Genomic DNA, 14,511 nt, shown 5'->3' with positions numbered 1-14,511 from the left:
CACACAATTCAGAAAGAGTTACAGGGAACAGAAGGCAGGATTTCAGCACAGGCTTTATTCTTGGAGTTAGTAGTGGCTCTGTATTGTGCTTTTCTTACCCATGGCTGCTATGTTGTGGAAATGAAATGTGCTAAACAATTCAGATAAGAGTATTTGTGGTTCTTACATATCTTGACTTCTCTGTCTATTCCGATATAAATATAAAAACAGTAAACATATGTGGTTTGTTTTTGTTTTTTTATCTGCCAGCACCACCAGATAATCCAGCAGTACATGGTGACACTAGAGAACCTCCTGTTTACAGCTGAACTTGACCACCACATTCTGGCTGTGTTTCAGCAGTTCTGTGCTCTGCAGGCCTGAGGGATCATTCACGGACACAGTCTTGTCTGCAGGACTTTAGTGAATTTAATTTTTTTTTTAATGGCAAAACTTAACATGGGGATGGAAGAATTTTTTGACTAAAACTGGCTTTCATGTGCTCCTATATAAAATAATAGAGTATTGTAAAAAAAACAAACTGTGTAAGCATCGTAAGCCTTAAAAGATACGACTAATAGGGGATATTTGTGAAGTAAAGTATTAATTCCTTTTGTTGTCTTTTAATTTAGTTTGACTCTTTGCTTCATGATAGTAATTTTATTTCTCCCCTCTTGCTATGTAAAAATAAAAATCAGGCACACCTCCCCCCCCCCCCAAAAAATTCCTAACCTCACAACAAAAAAAGCCAACCCCAAGCAATTTAATTTGTTACCTCTGTTTGTCCCTTAAATCAAATTAATTGCAGAAATGAGGAATAATTTGTAGTGTTTTGTGAGTATGAAAGGGGATGCACCTTCTCAGTGAGCAATGTGATAAGTTCTCTAGTATATGCATAGGAAAACTGTCTTAACTTTGGGCATGTGAAACACGTTTTCAAAGTAGCATAGAGCATACAAATTTGTTTTATTACCAAGCCAGATAGATTTTCAAACTTTGAAAGAACATGTAATACAGTTGAAATATGTTTTTTAAATGTATTGTCTAGTGTCTTATTACAGTATCTGAAAACAGTCAGTAGAGAAGTTTCATGGACCACTTCTGAAAAATGCAATTCTTTTTGCAGTGTGGTCAAGAAATCATGAACTGCTCTTGGTAGCAGTCTTCACTGATAAACAGAGACAGTAAGCAAGAGCTGGAGTGGAACAAACTTTTGACGTCCATGCTGCAAGCCTTACCTGAGCGTTGGGAGCTCCAGTCCCAGATGCCAGGAAGGGGACAGGACAGTGCTGAGTTCATTTTTTTTTTCCTTCGGCCTGTAACTCGTTGGACTGTCACATTTGCACTGGGCTGGACCTGCAGGCCTGCAGGATGTCAGAAATCTTTCTGGTTAGTGACAGTGGATCAACCAAGTGCTCTCACCTCATCTGGCTTGGCAACAACTGCTGCATCTGCTACGCTTCCCTTGCTTTAAAATGTGATGGCAGCATGTTGCTCCCATGGCTTCAGAAAGTGTTTTAATGCCAAATTGATACATTACAGGAGACTTAGACTGGGAGAACACAACTGAAAATAGAGTAGGCTTAGTTTTGAGTTAGGCCAGTAACATGAGGTACATTAGAGCCAAACCAGAGTGTTCTGTACCATGGTGAGCAGCAGTGAATGGCAAAGATCCTGCCTTAGGTGCTCAGGTCCATCAGTGTGCAGGGGGCTTCCAAGCTGTTTATGGTCTCTTCATTTTGCAGGTGAATGTTTTAAAGAGTTTCATACCCAGTGCTGTTTAGTTTTAGCTTAGGAAATTCCGTGCTTTGAGTAATTTTGTTCCTGTACAAATTATTTTTTCAGGTATTATACCTAGAAATGCATTTCATGTGTACATTGACCAATGGCCTCCTGACCAAGCAAGGAGGGTAAAAAATGGAACATTTTGTTTTGACTGTTCACTTAAGTTTGTGTGTGGCCTGTAGCAATCTGATATATCCTCATAGACTTAGATCTGTTACTTCTGCTTTTTCTGCTTGCCCTTTCTGACTTAACTGATTCCCCTGCTCCCCCCATTCTTTCAGGGTGTACTGTTATTTGTTGTAAATTTGCTTTATGCAAGGATTTTGTCAGTCATGCATGAACTTAATGCTTCAGATCTTTCTCTGTTAATGTTCTTGAGTAATCAAATAGGGTTTCTTGTTGTTTTTTTATTTTTAGGAAACATTTAATACTTTAAAGGTTTTAATTGGAGTTTAATAGTTTTTTTCACTGGCTTGGGTCAGTATCAGTTCTGATATTAACTAATGGTGAGGGTTCTGACTATAAATGTGACTTCTGTAAAATCGGTAATGCAGTTAGAACTTGCAAACCTGTAACTTTGAGCCTTGACAAATACTGATGCTGGGGATACAGTCGCAAATGCTTGAGTGTAATCCTGTGTTTTAAAACCAAATAGCAATGTCTTTCAAAATTGATTTAAGTTTCAATCATGCCAAGCTTTGAGCATGGGCTTTGATTGCATTTCTTGAGTCTGTTGGACACCTTCACCTTCTTTTAGTTCTAATGGTGTACACCTGATTTGACTGAGAAATTGGCTGAATCTGTAGAAAAGAGAGTGAAACACTTATGTAGTGATACCAGCAGCTAACTGAAGAAACTTGGAACTGCTGAAGCATGAAGTGGTGGATAGTGTAAAGATGATGTAGAAATGTGGTGTGGTTGGAAAAAAATGCACACTTTAAGACAAAAATAAATGAAGGTGAAGCAGGTTGCTGCTGAGAGTGTTTGTCCAGTCTCTTTGGGGGACACTGAAGCAAAGCAGTCTTGCTGGGTTATGCTGGTGTTAAATGCAGAGGGGATTAAGCAGTTTTGTTTCCCGGCACTCGTGCTGGTACCCTGACTAACACTCCTTGCACTACAGCTGGTCTAACACGCTGCCCCACCTGCAGCCATGTGAGGCAAGCATAGGTGCTGCTAGGTGCAAGGAGGTGCTGTTGTAGGAATTCTCCCTCTCCCTTGCCACCTCCTGTCCTCTGCTGCAGGAGATCAGGAGGGTGTGGGCTGGTGGTGCTTGCTGCGGGGTGGGGGGCATGCTGCAGCATGCCCACAGTAGGGCAATAGTCAGTGACCATCCCCATCTGCCCTGGAGAGGAGTTTAGGTACCCAAGACAGGGTCGTGAAACCATGACATGGAGGACTACCTCCACAAGCGCTGCTGGGACCTGCCTCCCTCGTCTAGACAAGCCCCCGTGCCACTTCCTTAGGTCTTGCAAGGCCCTAAATCCCTCTCTGCTTGGTGGGCAGGCAGGTTACTACATAGCTGCAGATGAGAACATTAGAAAAGTGAAGACCTGTTATTGAAACATCATCTGCCCTTCCCAGGCACCTTGTCTCCTCTAACAAAACCACAGACTCAATTAGGTTGGAAAAGAGCTCTGAGGTCATCAAATCCAACCTATGACTGAACATCACCAAGTCAACAATACCATGGCACTAACTGCCATGTCCAGTCTTTCCTTGAACACCTTCAGGCATGGTGACTCCACCACCTCCATGGGCAGCCCATTCCAACGTCCAACCCTTTCTGTAAGGCAATCTTCCTGATGTCTGACCTGAACCTTCCCTGGTGCAGCTTGAGGCCCCATGTCCTCTTGTCCTGTCAGTAGTTGCCTGGGAGGAGAGACTGACCCCCAGCTGGCTACACCCTCCTTTCAGAGTTGCAGGGAGCGTAAGATCACCCCTGAGCCTCCTTTTCTCCAGGCTGAAAAAGCCCTGTTCCCTCAGCTGCTCCTGGGCCCTTCACCAACTCCATCGATCATCTCTGGGCACACTCCAGCACCTCAACACTCTTCCTGAATTGAGGGGCCCAGAACTGGACACAGAACTTGAGGTGTGGCCTCACCAGTGCCAAGCCGGTCACACTTGCTGGTACAGGCCATGATGCCATTGGCCTTCTTGGAGACCTGGGCACACTCCCAGCCGGATGCTAGCCAGCACCCATAGGGTCTTTTTCCACTGGGCCTCTTTCCAGCCACTCTGCCCCAGCCTGAACGAGGTTGTTGTGACCCAAGGGCAGGACCTGGCACTTGGCCTTATTGAACCTCATACCTTTGGCCTTGGCCCATTGATCCAGCCCATCCAGATCCCTCTGCAGAGCCTTCCTGCCCTTCAGCAGATCAACACTCCCACACAGCTTGCTGTCATCAGTGAATTTACTGAGTACAGGTGATCTCATTCAGATCATCAGTCAAGATGTTGAACAACACTGGCCCTAACACTAGTTCCTGAGGGACACCACTGGTGACCAGCCCCCAGCTGGATGTGACACCATTCACCTCTGCTCTCTGGGCCTGGCTGTGCAGGCAGTTTTTAACCCAGCAACGATGCACCTGTCCAAGCCATGGGCTGCCAGCTTTTCCAGGAGAATGCTATGGGAGGCAGTACCAAAGGCTTTGCCGAAGTCCAGGTAGACAACATCCACAGCCTTTCCCTCATTCTCTTGGCAGGTCACCTGGTCATAAAAGGGGACCAGGTTGGTCAGGCGAGACCTGCCTTCCCCAAACCTGTGTTGGCTGGGCCAAATCCCCTGGTTTTCCTGCGTGTGCTGTGTGATCACACTCAAGATGATCTGTTCCACCCCAGCACAGAGGCTGACAGGCCTGCAGTTCCCCAGATCCTCCTTCCAACCCTTCTTGTAGATGGGCGTCCCACTGGCCAACCCAGTCATCCCAGACCTCCCTGGTTATCCAGGACTGATGATAAATGATGCAGAGCAGCTCAGTGAGATCTTCTGCCAGCTCCCTCAGAGCCCTTGGGTGTATCCTATCTGGTCCCATGGACTTGGGTCTAATGGCTGAGCAGGTCACTACTTCCTGCTGGATTACAGGAGGTCTATGCTGCTCCCTGCCCTGTGTACCAGCTCAGAGTCCGGTTGCCCCAAGGATAACAGGTCTTTCTGTTAAAGACTGAGGCAAAGAACCCAAGTATCTCAACCTTTTCCTTGTCCTTAATTACAGTGTTCTCCTCTGTGTCCAATAACAGATGGAGATTCTCCTTGACCCTCCTTTTGTTGTTAAAAGTATTTATAAAAACTTTTTATTTTATTTCACAGTTGTGGCTGGATTGAGTTCCAGCTGAACTTTCATCTTTCTCATCTTCTCTCTACATGACCTACCATCATCCTGGTACTCTTCTTGAGTTGTCTGCCCCTTCTTTCAGAGTTCCAGCAAAAGCATCCTGTTCAGCCAGGATGAACAGGAAGACCAGGCTGGTCTTTTTCCACGATGGCTCATCATCCGGCACATAGGGACAGTCTGCTCCTCCGCTTTTCAAGATTTCCCCCTTAAAAGCAGGACCAGTCTTCATGGGACCCCTTTGTTATTAAAACTGTTTCCCAAGGGACTTTCTGAACCAGTGTCCTAAATAGGCCAAGGTCCACCCTCCAGAAACCCAAGGCAGAGGTTTTGTTAACCCCATTCCTTACTTCCCAAGGTTTGAAAACTCTTATAATTTCATGGTTGCTATGCCCAAGATGGCCCCCAACCGCCACATCTCCCACCAGCCCTTCTCTGGTTATAAACAGCAGATCTACCAGGACACCGCCCCTGGTATGCTCATGGTGTAGCTTAGGAATGGTGTTCCCCAGTTGTGTTCCCACTGAAACATTCCAAACCATGCACAACTTGCTCACTCCCCCCAGCAGGATGGGGATGAGAATTAGAGGCACAACAGGTAAAGATCAAGGGTTGAGATAAGAACAATTTACTGGAAACAGCAACGAGGTAAGGAAGGAACAGTGTCAATATTAATAACGGTGTGCAAGAAAGACAATCAGTCCACATGCAAATGCCCACCCGGTGAAACCCAGCGTGACCCTGATGGGGAAGGACCCCCTTCCACCCACTCCCTGTGTATGGTGCGAGGCGGTACAGGACAAACTGCGGGCCTGGGTTATGCCCCTCCTGGCTACTGCAAAAAGTAACTGTCCTGGTCAGCCCACTTGCCAGCTGTCCGTTTTCTTCCACACACTCCAGGAACCTCCTAGACAGCCTCCTCTCCCCTGTGTTTTCAGCAGACATCCCACAAATTAAAGTCTCCCACAAGAACAAGGGCTAGTGATTGTGAAACTCCAGCCAGCTTCTTACAGAACACTATCTGCCCCTTTGTCCTGGCTGGGTGGTCTGTAACAGACTCCCCGTGGGATGTCTGCCTCGTTGGCCTTTCCCTGATCCTCACCCACAGGCACCCAACCTTTTCATCACTGCCCTTAGGTTCTGTACAGTCAAAACCCTCCCTAATGTACAGAGCCACTGCCTCTGCTTCCCCACCTGTCCCTTCTGAAGAGCTTATGACCATCTTTGGAACACTCCAGTTACAGAGTCATCCTATCACATTTCCATAATGGCAAATATGTCAATAGTTTTCCTGCTGAAAATTTCAGTTCTGCACAGCCACAGTGGCCAAGGATCACCAAGGAAGTCTCCAGAGACTTCCCTGTAGTCTGCCATATTTACAATGATAAATAAATGTAGAGCCACTACCCTAGAACATGTTCCTTCACTTCAGCAATTTCCACATGCATTCCCCAACAGCTGCAAGAATGAGAATTTGAAATTTAAACTTCAAAGTAAATTCACCCTCTACTGAAAGCAAACATCATTCAGGTGCATTTAGAAGAACCCTGCTGTGGAATGCTATTTCCCTCTTGCCCCAAGGACAAGTCTTGACCCTTACCTTGGTCTCTGGTTCAAAATTGGAAAGAAAAAAAAAAGGACTCTATCCTGCGAAACACAGTAGGGATGTGTCAGAACATCTCAAGGAGCAGGCAGCTTTCCTTTCAAGAGAGAATTCTCCTTTACGGAGTTGGGTATCCACGCCAAAGGAGAACCTGCCTCCTGATATGGTCTCCCACTGCCAGAAGTGCTGCTTTATCAGCTTGTTGCCCTCTGCCTGCCCATGACCAGTAACTGAAAACCAGACAACAGTCAGGAGAAAATACAGAGCCTTCCTCCTGACAGAAGCAGAAAAGCAGTGGAAGAAGTTCACCTTCATTTCATCAGTGCATCAAGTACAATGATACAAACTTACCTTTTGACCAGGAAGACACCAACTGTTGAACTGTTGCAAACGTGCTATATTCTACCCTAACATCTAGCTTAAAAGCCAAAGCCTACTGTTCTTCACAGAGCTTCTTTCAACTGAGAAATATAAACCTTCATAGAATTTGGCAACAGCTTGTTCATAATTAGCATTTATTTGACTTTAATATAAAATACCATTAAAAACAAAGTAAAATTGAAAAAACAACAGGTTAACACTACATCTTCTCGTAAGTTAATTCATGACCACATACAGTGCATGTCTTTTTATATGTATCTTCATCAATGTTTTCTTCTGGTCCATATTCATGTTCGTGGATACTAGCTTCTTTCTTCCACAAACTACTCCTCACGGCACGGCGGAGTTCTGGTAAGAAATACAAGAACATTTTAAGATTTTAATAAATCTTGAATAATGTTTAATAAAACTCAAGCTACCCAGCTTCCTGAGGCCTACAGATGACAATATGCTTGCTGCCTGTCTTCACAAATTGTGGGAAAGAATCTGCTCTTGCAAGAACAAGCTCTGACTTGCCTTGCAATCCTCACCTTGTTTGCATATTTTAAAGGCCAAGAACTACACTGTCATGGGATCTCACAGGCAAAGATTTTCCATCTGGACTAAGGACATGTTGCTCGCTGCCTTTTTACACAAAGCCATTCAAAGGTATCCAAAAGGGGTCGGTGGAATGCAAAGAAAAAGTTTTTATAGAACACCTCATTTATTTTACATGACCAAGAAATAGTCATTTTCATTCAGGTCACAGTAAGCCTCCCAAATGACTTGGCATTCTCTAAGCTTTATGCCCAATAATATGAGTTGCCTCTGCAGCATCCGCAGTGAAATCCGCGGGTTCTCTAGAGCACACAAGCTGGCAGCAGACCCCAAGATATTATTCGGATGTTGCAAGCGGGTGGCAAGCATACTGAACAGCAAAATGTGGTCACATTTTGAGCCAAGCCATTCAGGCTGCAAACTTCATCACGTTAAGGCCTGTACTTGCACTGAACTCTGGCATCTTGGCTACAGTCTGCTGCCAGTCCTTCTGTGCACACAACATCAATGGCCCAGACAGCGGTTATTTGTGCAGTCTCAAGTTCTGCCTCCTTCAGAAAACACCAATACAGCCAGCTTGAGCTTTCTGCCCTTGTAAATGCCACCCCAAAGCAAAGCACGGATGCTACAGGTGGCACAAGAAGTTCCACCCATCAAATACTCTTCTAAATACTAATTTATTAGGAAAAAAACCTGAAGAGTAAAGTGCAGTAAAGACAGCAGCTAGGAATGCTGTGAACAATAGGAAAACCTGTTTTCTACCTTCATTACAGCCACTCCACCTGAAGCTATCATAGAATTATAACCCACTGCCACAAAAATCCCAGTCTTCCACAGTCAGAAGTATCAAGAGCAATCCATGGCACATTCTGGGTCATACCCAAAAATTTGAAAAACACTATAATGAACCATTTTAATTCATTTCTGTCACATCATGTCCACAGGACAACAGGAGAATTCAAGCTGGAAAGGACCTCAGTCGTGCAGTCCAACACTGCCCAAAACAGTCAGCTATGAGGTCAGACCAGACTGCTCCAGGCTCACCCCCAGTCTTGGAAAACCTCCATTCTGCCACACTGAATCTCAGTAATTTAATCAGATACAGACACAGATTTAAATAGAACTACACTTCAGGTACTGAAGTATGTAATTTTAACACTTTACCTTTAACTTTCTTGTCGAACTTCTTCTGTTTCATCTTCTCTCTGCTATCACGGCGGAGCTCCTTTGCTTCTTGCAATGCTTCTTCGCTACCCCAGACTTCAAGTGAACGCTTGATTACCTACAGGATGGACATAAATGCCTTTTTTTTCCCCTGAAACGATAAAAGTAAACTATTCTAACTCACAAATTTAATTTTTCCCTACACATACATAAACCAACCTATCTTCCTCTGCCACCTCTCTGCTCTTGACTCACAAAGACTGCACTCCCCTTCCACAGGAAGAGGCAACACTGGTTTTTAGTATCAGCTGGATGTAACTTAGGAAAACTTAAACCCAGCTCTAATTTTGCCCATGTTTTACTAAAGCAATATGATTCCTATGAAGTACCAAACAAGAAATAACAAGAGCCCTGGGAAATCCACTTGCCTTTCCTGCTGCCTCTGCAGGCAAATCTGTGAACACAGCTACAAAAGGCCACATACAGCTGCAACTGCCCCATGCACTTCAGAGTAGCACTGAAGGGCCATGTGCTTTGTGACTTGTAGTTGTGCAACCCACTAAAGTTCTGCTCAATGAACATCTTTAAAATGCTCTCAAAACCAGTTATTTTCACAACTTGGACCGCAACCATTTAACTGTAACAAGCCATACATAACACACTTAGCTTTGACAAAATCATTCAGGTACCAAGTAGACAACCAAAGCTGTACAAAGGTAAAAAACGGTCTGAAACACAGTAAGTTTATATACCTGTAGTTTTAAATAAAGTTTCATTTCACCCCATCGTGAATTATGAGGGTTTTTCTTCACAATGAATCTGAGCACTGGTTCCCTCTTGTCTAAGTCACAGTCTTTAAGGAGATACTCTTCTTTCGCTTCTGTCCTTGTTATAAGCTTATGTTTATCTTCAACATCTCTGCAAGATGTAAAATAATGATGAGAAAGCTACACCCTTAAACCACAGGTTCTCAACATCTAAGCCCCCATTCTTTCTAACATTCCTGAAATACAGGTAGCCCTAATCCTGTTTTTTATGCATGCAAATAACTTTGGATTCCAAAAGTCTAGCTAAACTCCAGACTAGACTTACTGAAATTAAGTGTTTAAAAATTCCCCCCATTTTAGCAAACACAGGCTGAGAAGCCTGCTCTTCTACAAAGGCTTTTCTTCTATTTTATTACAAGAGGGAATAACTGAAACTTAAAATGAGTATGAGTAATTTCAGGTATTCACCTAACCTAGATGCAATCCAAGAGGACAGAGGTATAAGCCTGACTGACATGGTCAAGACAGAAAGAATGCGTAATGTGACACAGGTCAGATCACCTGAGAATACACACACTCCATATGCTTCTAGATCTCAGAAACTGATAAGCAACACAGACAGAGCACTTGTTTCTATAATGCAAGACAGTAGGCAGAACCACCACAGACTTTTAAAAGACTGTAGCTTTTACCAGAGAGATAATGAAAAACTCTGTAACCACAGCAGCATTTAGGAGTTAATGGAAAAAATTACATTTACGCAATCCTGACTGAAGTACAACTTGAATTGCTTGAGCTGAACAATCTGCCAAACACTAAGTGCTAACAACGGTCATCAAGGAAGTACTGCTGTAAATGTAGCTTTACTAGAATTCAAAGTTCACAGTAACAGCTAATGCACCAAGGACACTCCAGCCATCAGCTACAAGAGCTTAGACCAGAGGAAAAGAATTCCAAAGGTTCCAAGTCCTGTCCTTAACATCCTTTTCCTACTCACTGTAACTTCCGCAACAGAACTTTGCCTCCAGTATGACTGTGAACTGCCTACACCACGTGCACACCCCTAACCACTCCCTGCAGTAACTGGGTAGGCTCCCAGAACTCCTGCCTCCCTTTTTCTTTCATTCACCCAATTCATTCTTACACACACGGGCAGCCAGCTGCTGCCGTTGGTTTCATTGCCCTGGTTATCTTGATGGCTTTTGGAGCGTTTTCTATTAAAGATAAGAGCTTGCTCTCAAGGTCGAACTCCTGCTTACCCCGCAGGCCAACCAGTAACCTCCCATGGCGGCTCTGCCCTTTGGCTGCTGTGCTTCCAGCACACCCATGCTGACCAAAGTACCAACTTCACTTGGGTTAAAACACTGGGACTGCAAACACTGTCCTAATCCCTGCTCTACTTCAGAGAGCAGATATTTGCGTTCCATCAGGTTTTTAAATGGCTCCAGTCGGCAGCCAAACATAAATTTTCACACTGACAAACACACCAACTGCTCTCATGACATCCTATTTCCATAATGTCGTATGAAAATCCACTGATGTCCCCTATCCTAAGGCAGGCTTATGAGACAATCTGTGATTCAATTCCATAATGGAAAATACACAGGGTATCAGTCAACTTTCATTTACATTTTTTTGAAGTTACTAAAATATGTCTCTTTGCTGACAGCCTCTTTAAATTAAAGACTGTAACTCACTGAATTATAGCCAGCAATCTTTATGTAAAATAGTGCTTCTCTCCTGATTATTTGTAATACCTGCAATTATCACATGTTGCGCAATCAAAGTGCTGCATAAGGTAGGAGTCCATGAATTCTTTGCCACAGTCTCCACAGATGAGATAGTCAAATTCTAGTACGGGTGCTAATGGAAAGAAATACTTTTTTAAAGGGACTACAATGATAAAAACAAGCATCTAGAATTGGTATTACAGGCAACTTTACTAGAATTCACATAAGCATGTTACAAACTAGTTTCACTCTATCAAAAGTTTTTCAGAACAATACAGTACAAATTCAAACCCATTTACCACACAACTCCATCTCTATTGGAATGGGGTTTTTTTGTTGGTAAATTCAGTTTCAAGTACTAAATTTCAACATTTAAATCCAAGTTTAACTTAGCCATTGTTTAAAAAAATTCTCCACATGTCTCCCACAAAGTGCTTCATATCCCCTCCTGCTACTTCCTGTTCAGACCCTCCCAAAATATGCCCTGATTTATAGAGGGCATGCAGGCAGAAACAGGAGGAAGCAAAGAAGGGATTCAGTTTGAAGAGGGTGGCTAGAGCAGGAAACTACAGGAGCTGCGCTGGCATCATAGTTCTCTCAGCTCTGCTCCAGTTTTTTTCCTAGCTCAGCCACACCTGCCTCTCCCTAAACGAGCTCAGTGGAAGCCTGGGGCAGTTGGCAAGGTTCTTGTCCGTTCCAGCTGGCAGAAACGGAGGTGGATGGCCAGAGAGCTGCTAGGAGTGGAATGGGGATGGAGCTCCACTACAATCCTCTCCCCAAGCCCTCTCAGCACTGCTCCAAGCCCAGACTCATCTCAGCGCCAGCCACTGCTTCTGGCCGCATCCTCAACGGGCGGATCACCTCCAGCGTCATCACCATCTGCTTTTATGTTCCATAGGACACCAAGAAACACCGATTCAGGGAATAAGAGCTATAAGGAACATTCCTTGAACAGTAACATTGGTATTCTATCAGAAAATTAACATTTCTATACAGTTTTGAAATCTGAAAGTGAGACAGTGCTGTGGAATTTTAGGAACACCTGAAGCAGAAGATTAATGGTTGACATGCAGCACCATACATTTTAATTGCGTTTGCATTTATAGCAGATCCGATCCAGCAAAGACGACATTTTATGTAAATTCAGTCCTACTAGCGACAGCCGGATGCTCAGTACTTTACAGTCATTTCATACTCTTACATCACATTCCATCATTTAAGGCAGTGCTCCCGAACACGAAGACATTTTATTAAGACAATGACGTTATGAATTACACAGCAAAAAATACGCCCAGTGTAAAGGCATCCCAGATCTACTGTAATTTATTGTTAAACATTAGCCCATCAAAAGAAGCAGGGCTGCTAATTGTTTACACTGTTAATGAAATCTGGTGCTGATTTCTAACAAAGAGATACACTGCACCAACAGCCCCGCAGCTGATTCAAGCAGAACAAAGCAAGACAAAGACAATCCCAGAGAAGAAAGTCGATCTATTTTGGGACCCTTACTTCTCCATTCGCTTTTTTTTGGGGGGGGGGGGGGAGAATATCGCAAGGCAATGTGCTGAAATCCTCCACCGAACGATCAGTAACTTGGCGCCAGCACGTTTTATAACGATAAAAGCTGGCACTGCAGCAGCGCTCCGGTCTTGGCACAAACCACATCAATCCCAAAATTCCCACAACCGACAAAGCCGCGCAAATTTACTCTCTTGTCGGTCTTAAAATTCAGATTCCCCGAAAGAAATAATGGAAATAACGTTTATGGGGGAAAAAAAATATTAAAATGTGCTATACCCAAGGGCACTTGCTGTGTCCCACTTCCGCGGCTTAAAATTCTTCATTTTTAATTACCGCGCATTTGCTATAGCCGATTTAATGCTGAAAAGAATTGGACGCGCCACTAATCGAGCACATCCAGAAAAACGTGTGAAGGAGAAAGAGGGGTGGCGAAAAAAAAAAAAAAAAGGACAAAAAAAGGAGAAAAAAAGAAAGAAAAAGAGGGTAAGAAAGGAGAGTAAAAAAAGCCCGGGAAAAAAAAAAAGGCGCCCATCCATCCCGCCCCGCTGGCGCGGCCGGAGCCGGCTCACTGTCGCCCCCGCGCCTTCCTGCCCTCCCCCGCCAGCCCCGCGCACGCGGCGCCGCCTCCTCCCGCCGCCTCCCCGCCAAACCCCCGCCGCTCCCTACGGATTTTTTTCTTAATTACCGGGTGGGTGCACGATTTTCTCGCCGGCGCCGCGCTCTTCCTTCTCCTCGTTTTCCTCCTCCTCCTGCTCCAGGAAGAATCCCCCTCCCGTGTCCACGACCTTGGGGAGGGCCCGCGCCCGCGCGCCGCCGCCTGCGGGAGCACAAACGAGGCGGGCGCTGCGTTAAAGCGCCGCCGCCGGCAGGGGGCGCGCGCGGCCGCCCCCGCCGCGCCGCGCGCGCGAGGCGGGGGGCCGCGCGGAGAGCGCGCGCGTGCAAAGGCCCCCCCTCCCCCACACATGTGGGGGGAGGGGGGGCCCCTCGCGCGCCGCGGCGGATTCTCCCCCCCAACCCCCACCCCGTTCCAGCCACCCTACCGCCCCCCCACCCCCCCCCGCCCGCCGCCCCCACCGCCTCACGCCCGGCGGCGCCCCCTTTCCCCACGCCGTTCCCCTCTCGAAACCTCCCCCCTGAAAAAGAGAAAGAAAAAGGCGCGGGGACTCGCCCGTTCCGCCGCCGCCGCCATCCGACCTGCGGCAGGGTAGGGCCGGGCCGCCAGCCGCGCCTGCCGCAGTGCCAGCGCCCGCTGCCGGTTCCGCTCAATCTTCGCCAGCGCCGCCGCTGAGAGGTGCGGCCGCTCGCCCGCCGCGGCCGAAGTCTCCTGCTCGTGATCTTGCTCGTGGGCCGGGGCCGGGGCCGCGCCCGCCATGGCGGCGGCGGGAGCGGCGGAGCCCCGTGGTCCCCCCCGCTCCGGCAGCCGCTCTCGCCCTTCCCCTCGCCGAGCCGCCGCCGCACTGCGCCTGCGCAGGGCGGGGGGCGGGGGTGGCCACAGAAGGGGCGAGGCCGCCCGCGCAGGCGCGCAGCCGCCGCCCCGCCCCTCCTCGCGAGCCGCCAGGGCGGGGGCCCCGCCCCGCCGCCGCCGCGCGGGGCGCGCCGGGAGGGCGCGCGAGGGGGGAGGGGAGGGGGGGGGCGCGCGCGGCCAGGCGGCGGGGCGGGGCCCGCGGCCCGCGTGGCGCGCGGGGGTGGGGGGCGGGGGGCGCGCGGGCCGG

The 14,511-nt window shown here is 46.8% G+C and overlaps 2 protein-coding genes across 2 annotated transcripts in view; one reads left to right on the top strand and one right to left on the bottom strand.

The window, feature by feature from the left end:
- Positions 1-2,742, top strand: part of NCBP1 (nuclear cap binding protein subunit 1) — a 32,038-nt gene extending 29,296 nt beyond the window's left edge. Inside the window, exon 23 of the mRNA XM_048292604.1 lies at positions 250-2,742. Coding sequence (XP_048148561.1) covers positions 250-363 — 114 coding nt within the window. The 3' untranslated portion in view covers positions 364-2,742. The remainder of the gene's footprint in view (positions 1-249) is intronic.
- Positions 2,743-7,197: 4,455 nt separating this feature from the next.
- On the bottom strand, positions 7,198-14,251 carry XPA (XPA, DNA damage recognition and repair factor). Its single transcript, XM_048291920.1, has 6 exons — positions 13,994-14,251; positions 13,485-13,616; positions 11,306-11,411; positions 9,534-9,699; positions 8,782-8,899; positions 7,198-7,428 (listed from the first exon to the last, which is right to left on the bottom strand). The coding sequence occupies exons 1-6, from the start codon at positions 14,169-14,171 to the stop codon at positions 7,280-7,282; spliced, it is 849 nt and encodes a 282-aa protein (XP_048147877.1). The 5' UTR covers positions 14,172-14,251; the 3' UTR covers positions 7,198-7,279.
- Between the last annotated feature and the right edge of the window lie 260 nt (positions 14,252-14,511).

This window comes from Corvus hawaiiensis, chromosome Z (genome assembly GCF_020740725.1).
Source record: "Corvus hawaiiensis isolate bCorHaw1 chromosome Z, bCorHaw1.pri.cur, whole genome shotgun sequence".
NCBI lineage: Eukaryota > Metazoa > Chordata > Aves > Passeriformes > Corvidae > Corvus > Corvus hawaiiensis.
Note: the sequence above shows the minus strand (reverse complement) of the source record. Positions and strands in the feature narration are given on the sequence as shown.

Coding starts and splice junctions, on each gene's coding strand:
- XPA (XM_048291920.1), bottom strand. CDS start 14,171: ATGGCGGGCGCGGCCCCGGCCCCGGCCCACGAGCAAGATCACGAGCAG. Junction 8,900..9,533: donor AACTTTATTTAAAACTACAG/GTATATAAACTT, acceptor TCCATCCTGTAG/GTAATCAAGCGTTCACTTGA. Junction 7,429..8,781: donor GTTCGACAAGAAAGTTAAAG/GTAAAGTGTTAA, acceptor ATTTCTTACCAG/AACTCCGCCGTGCCGTGAGG.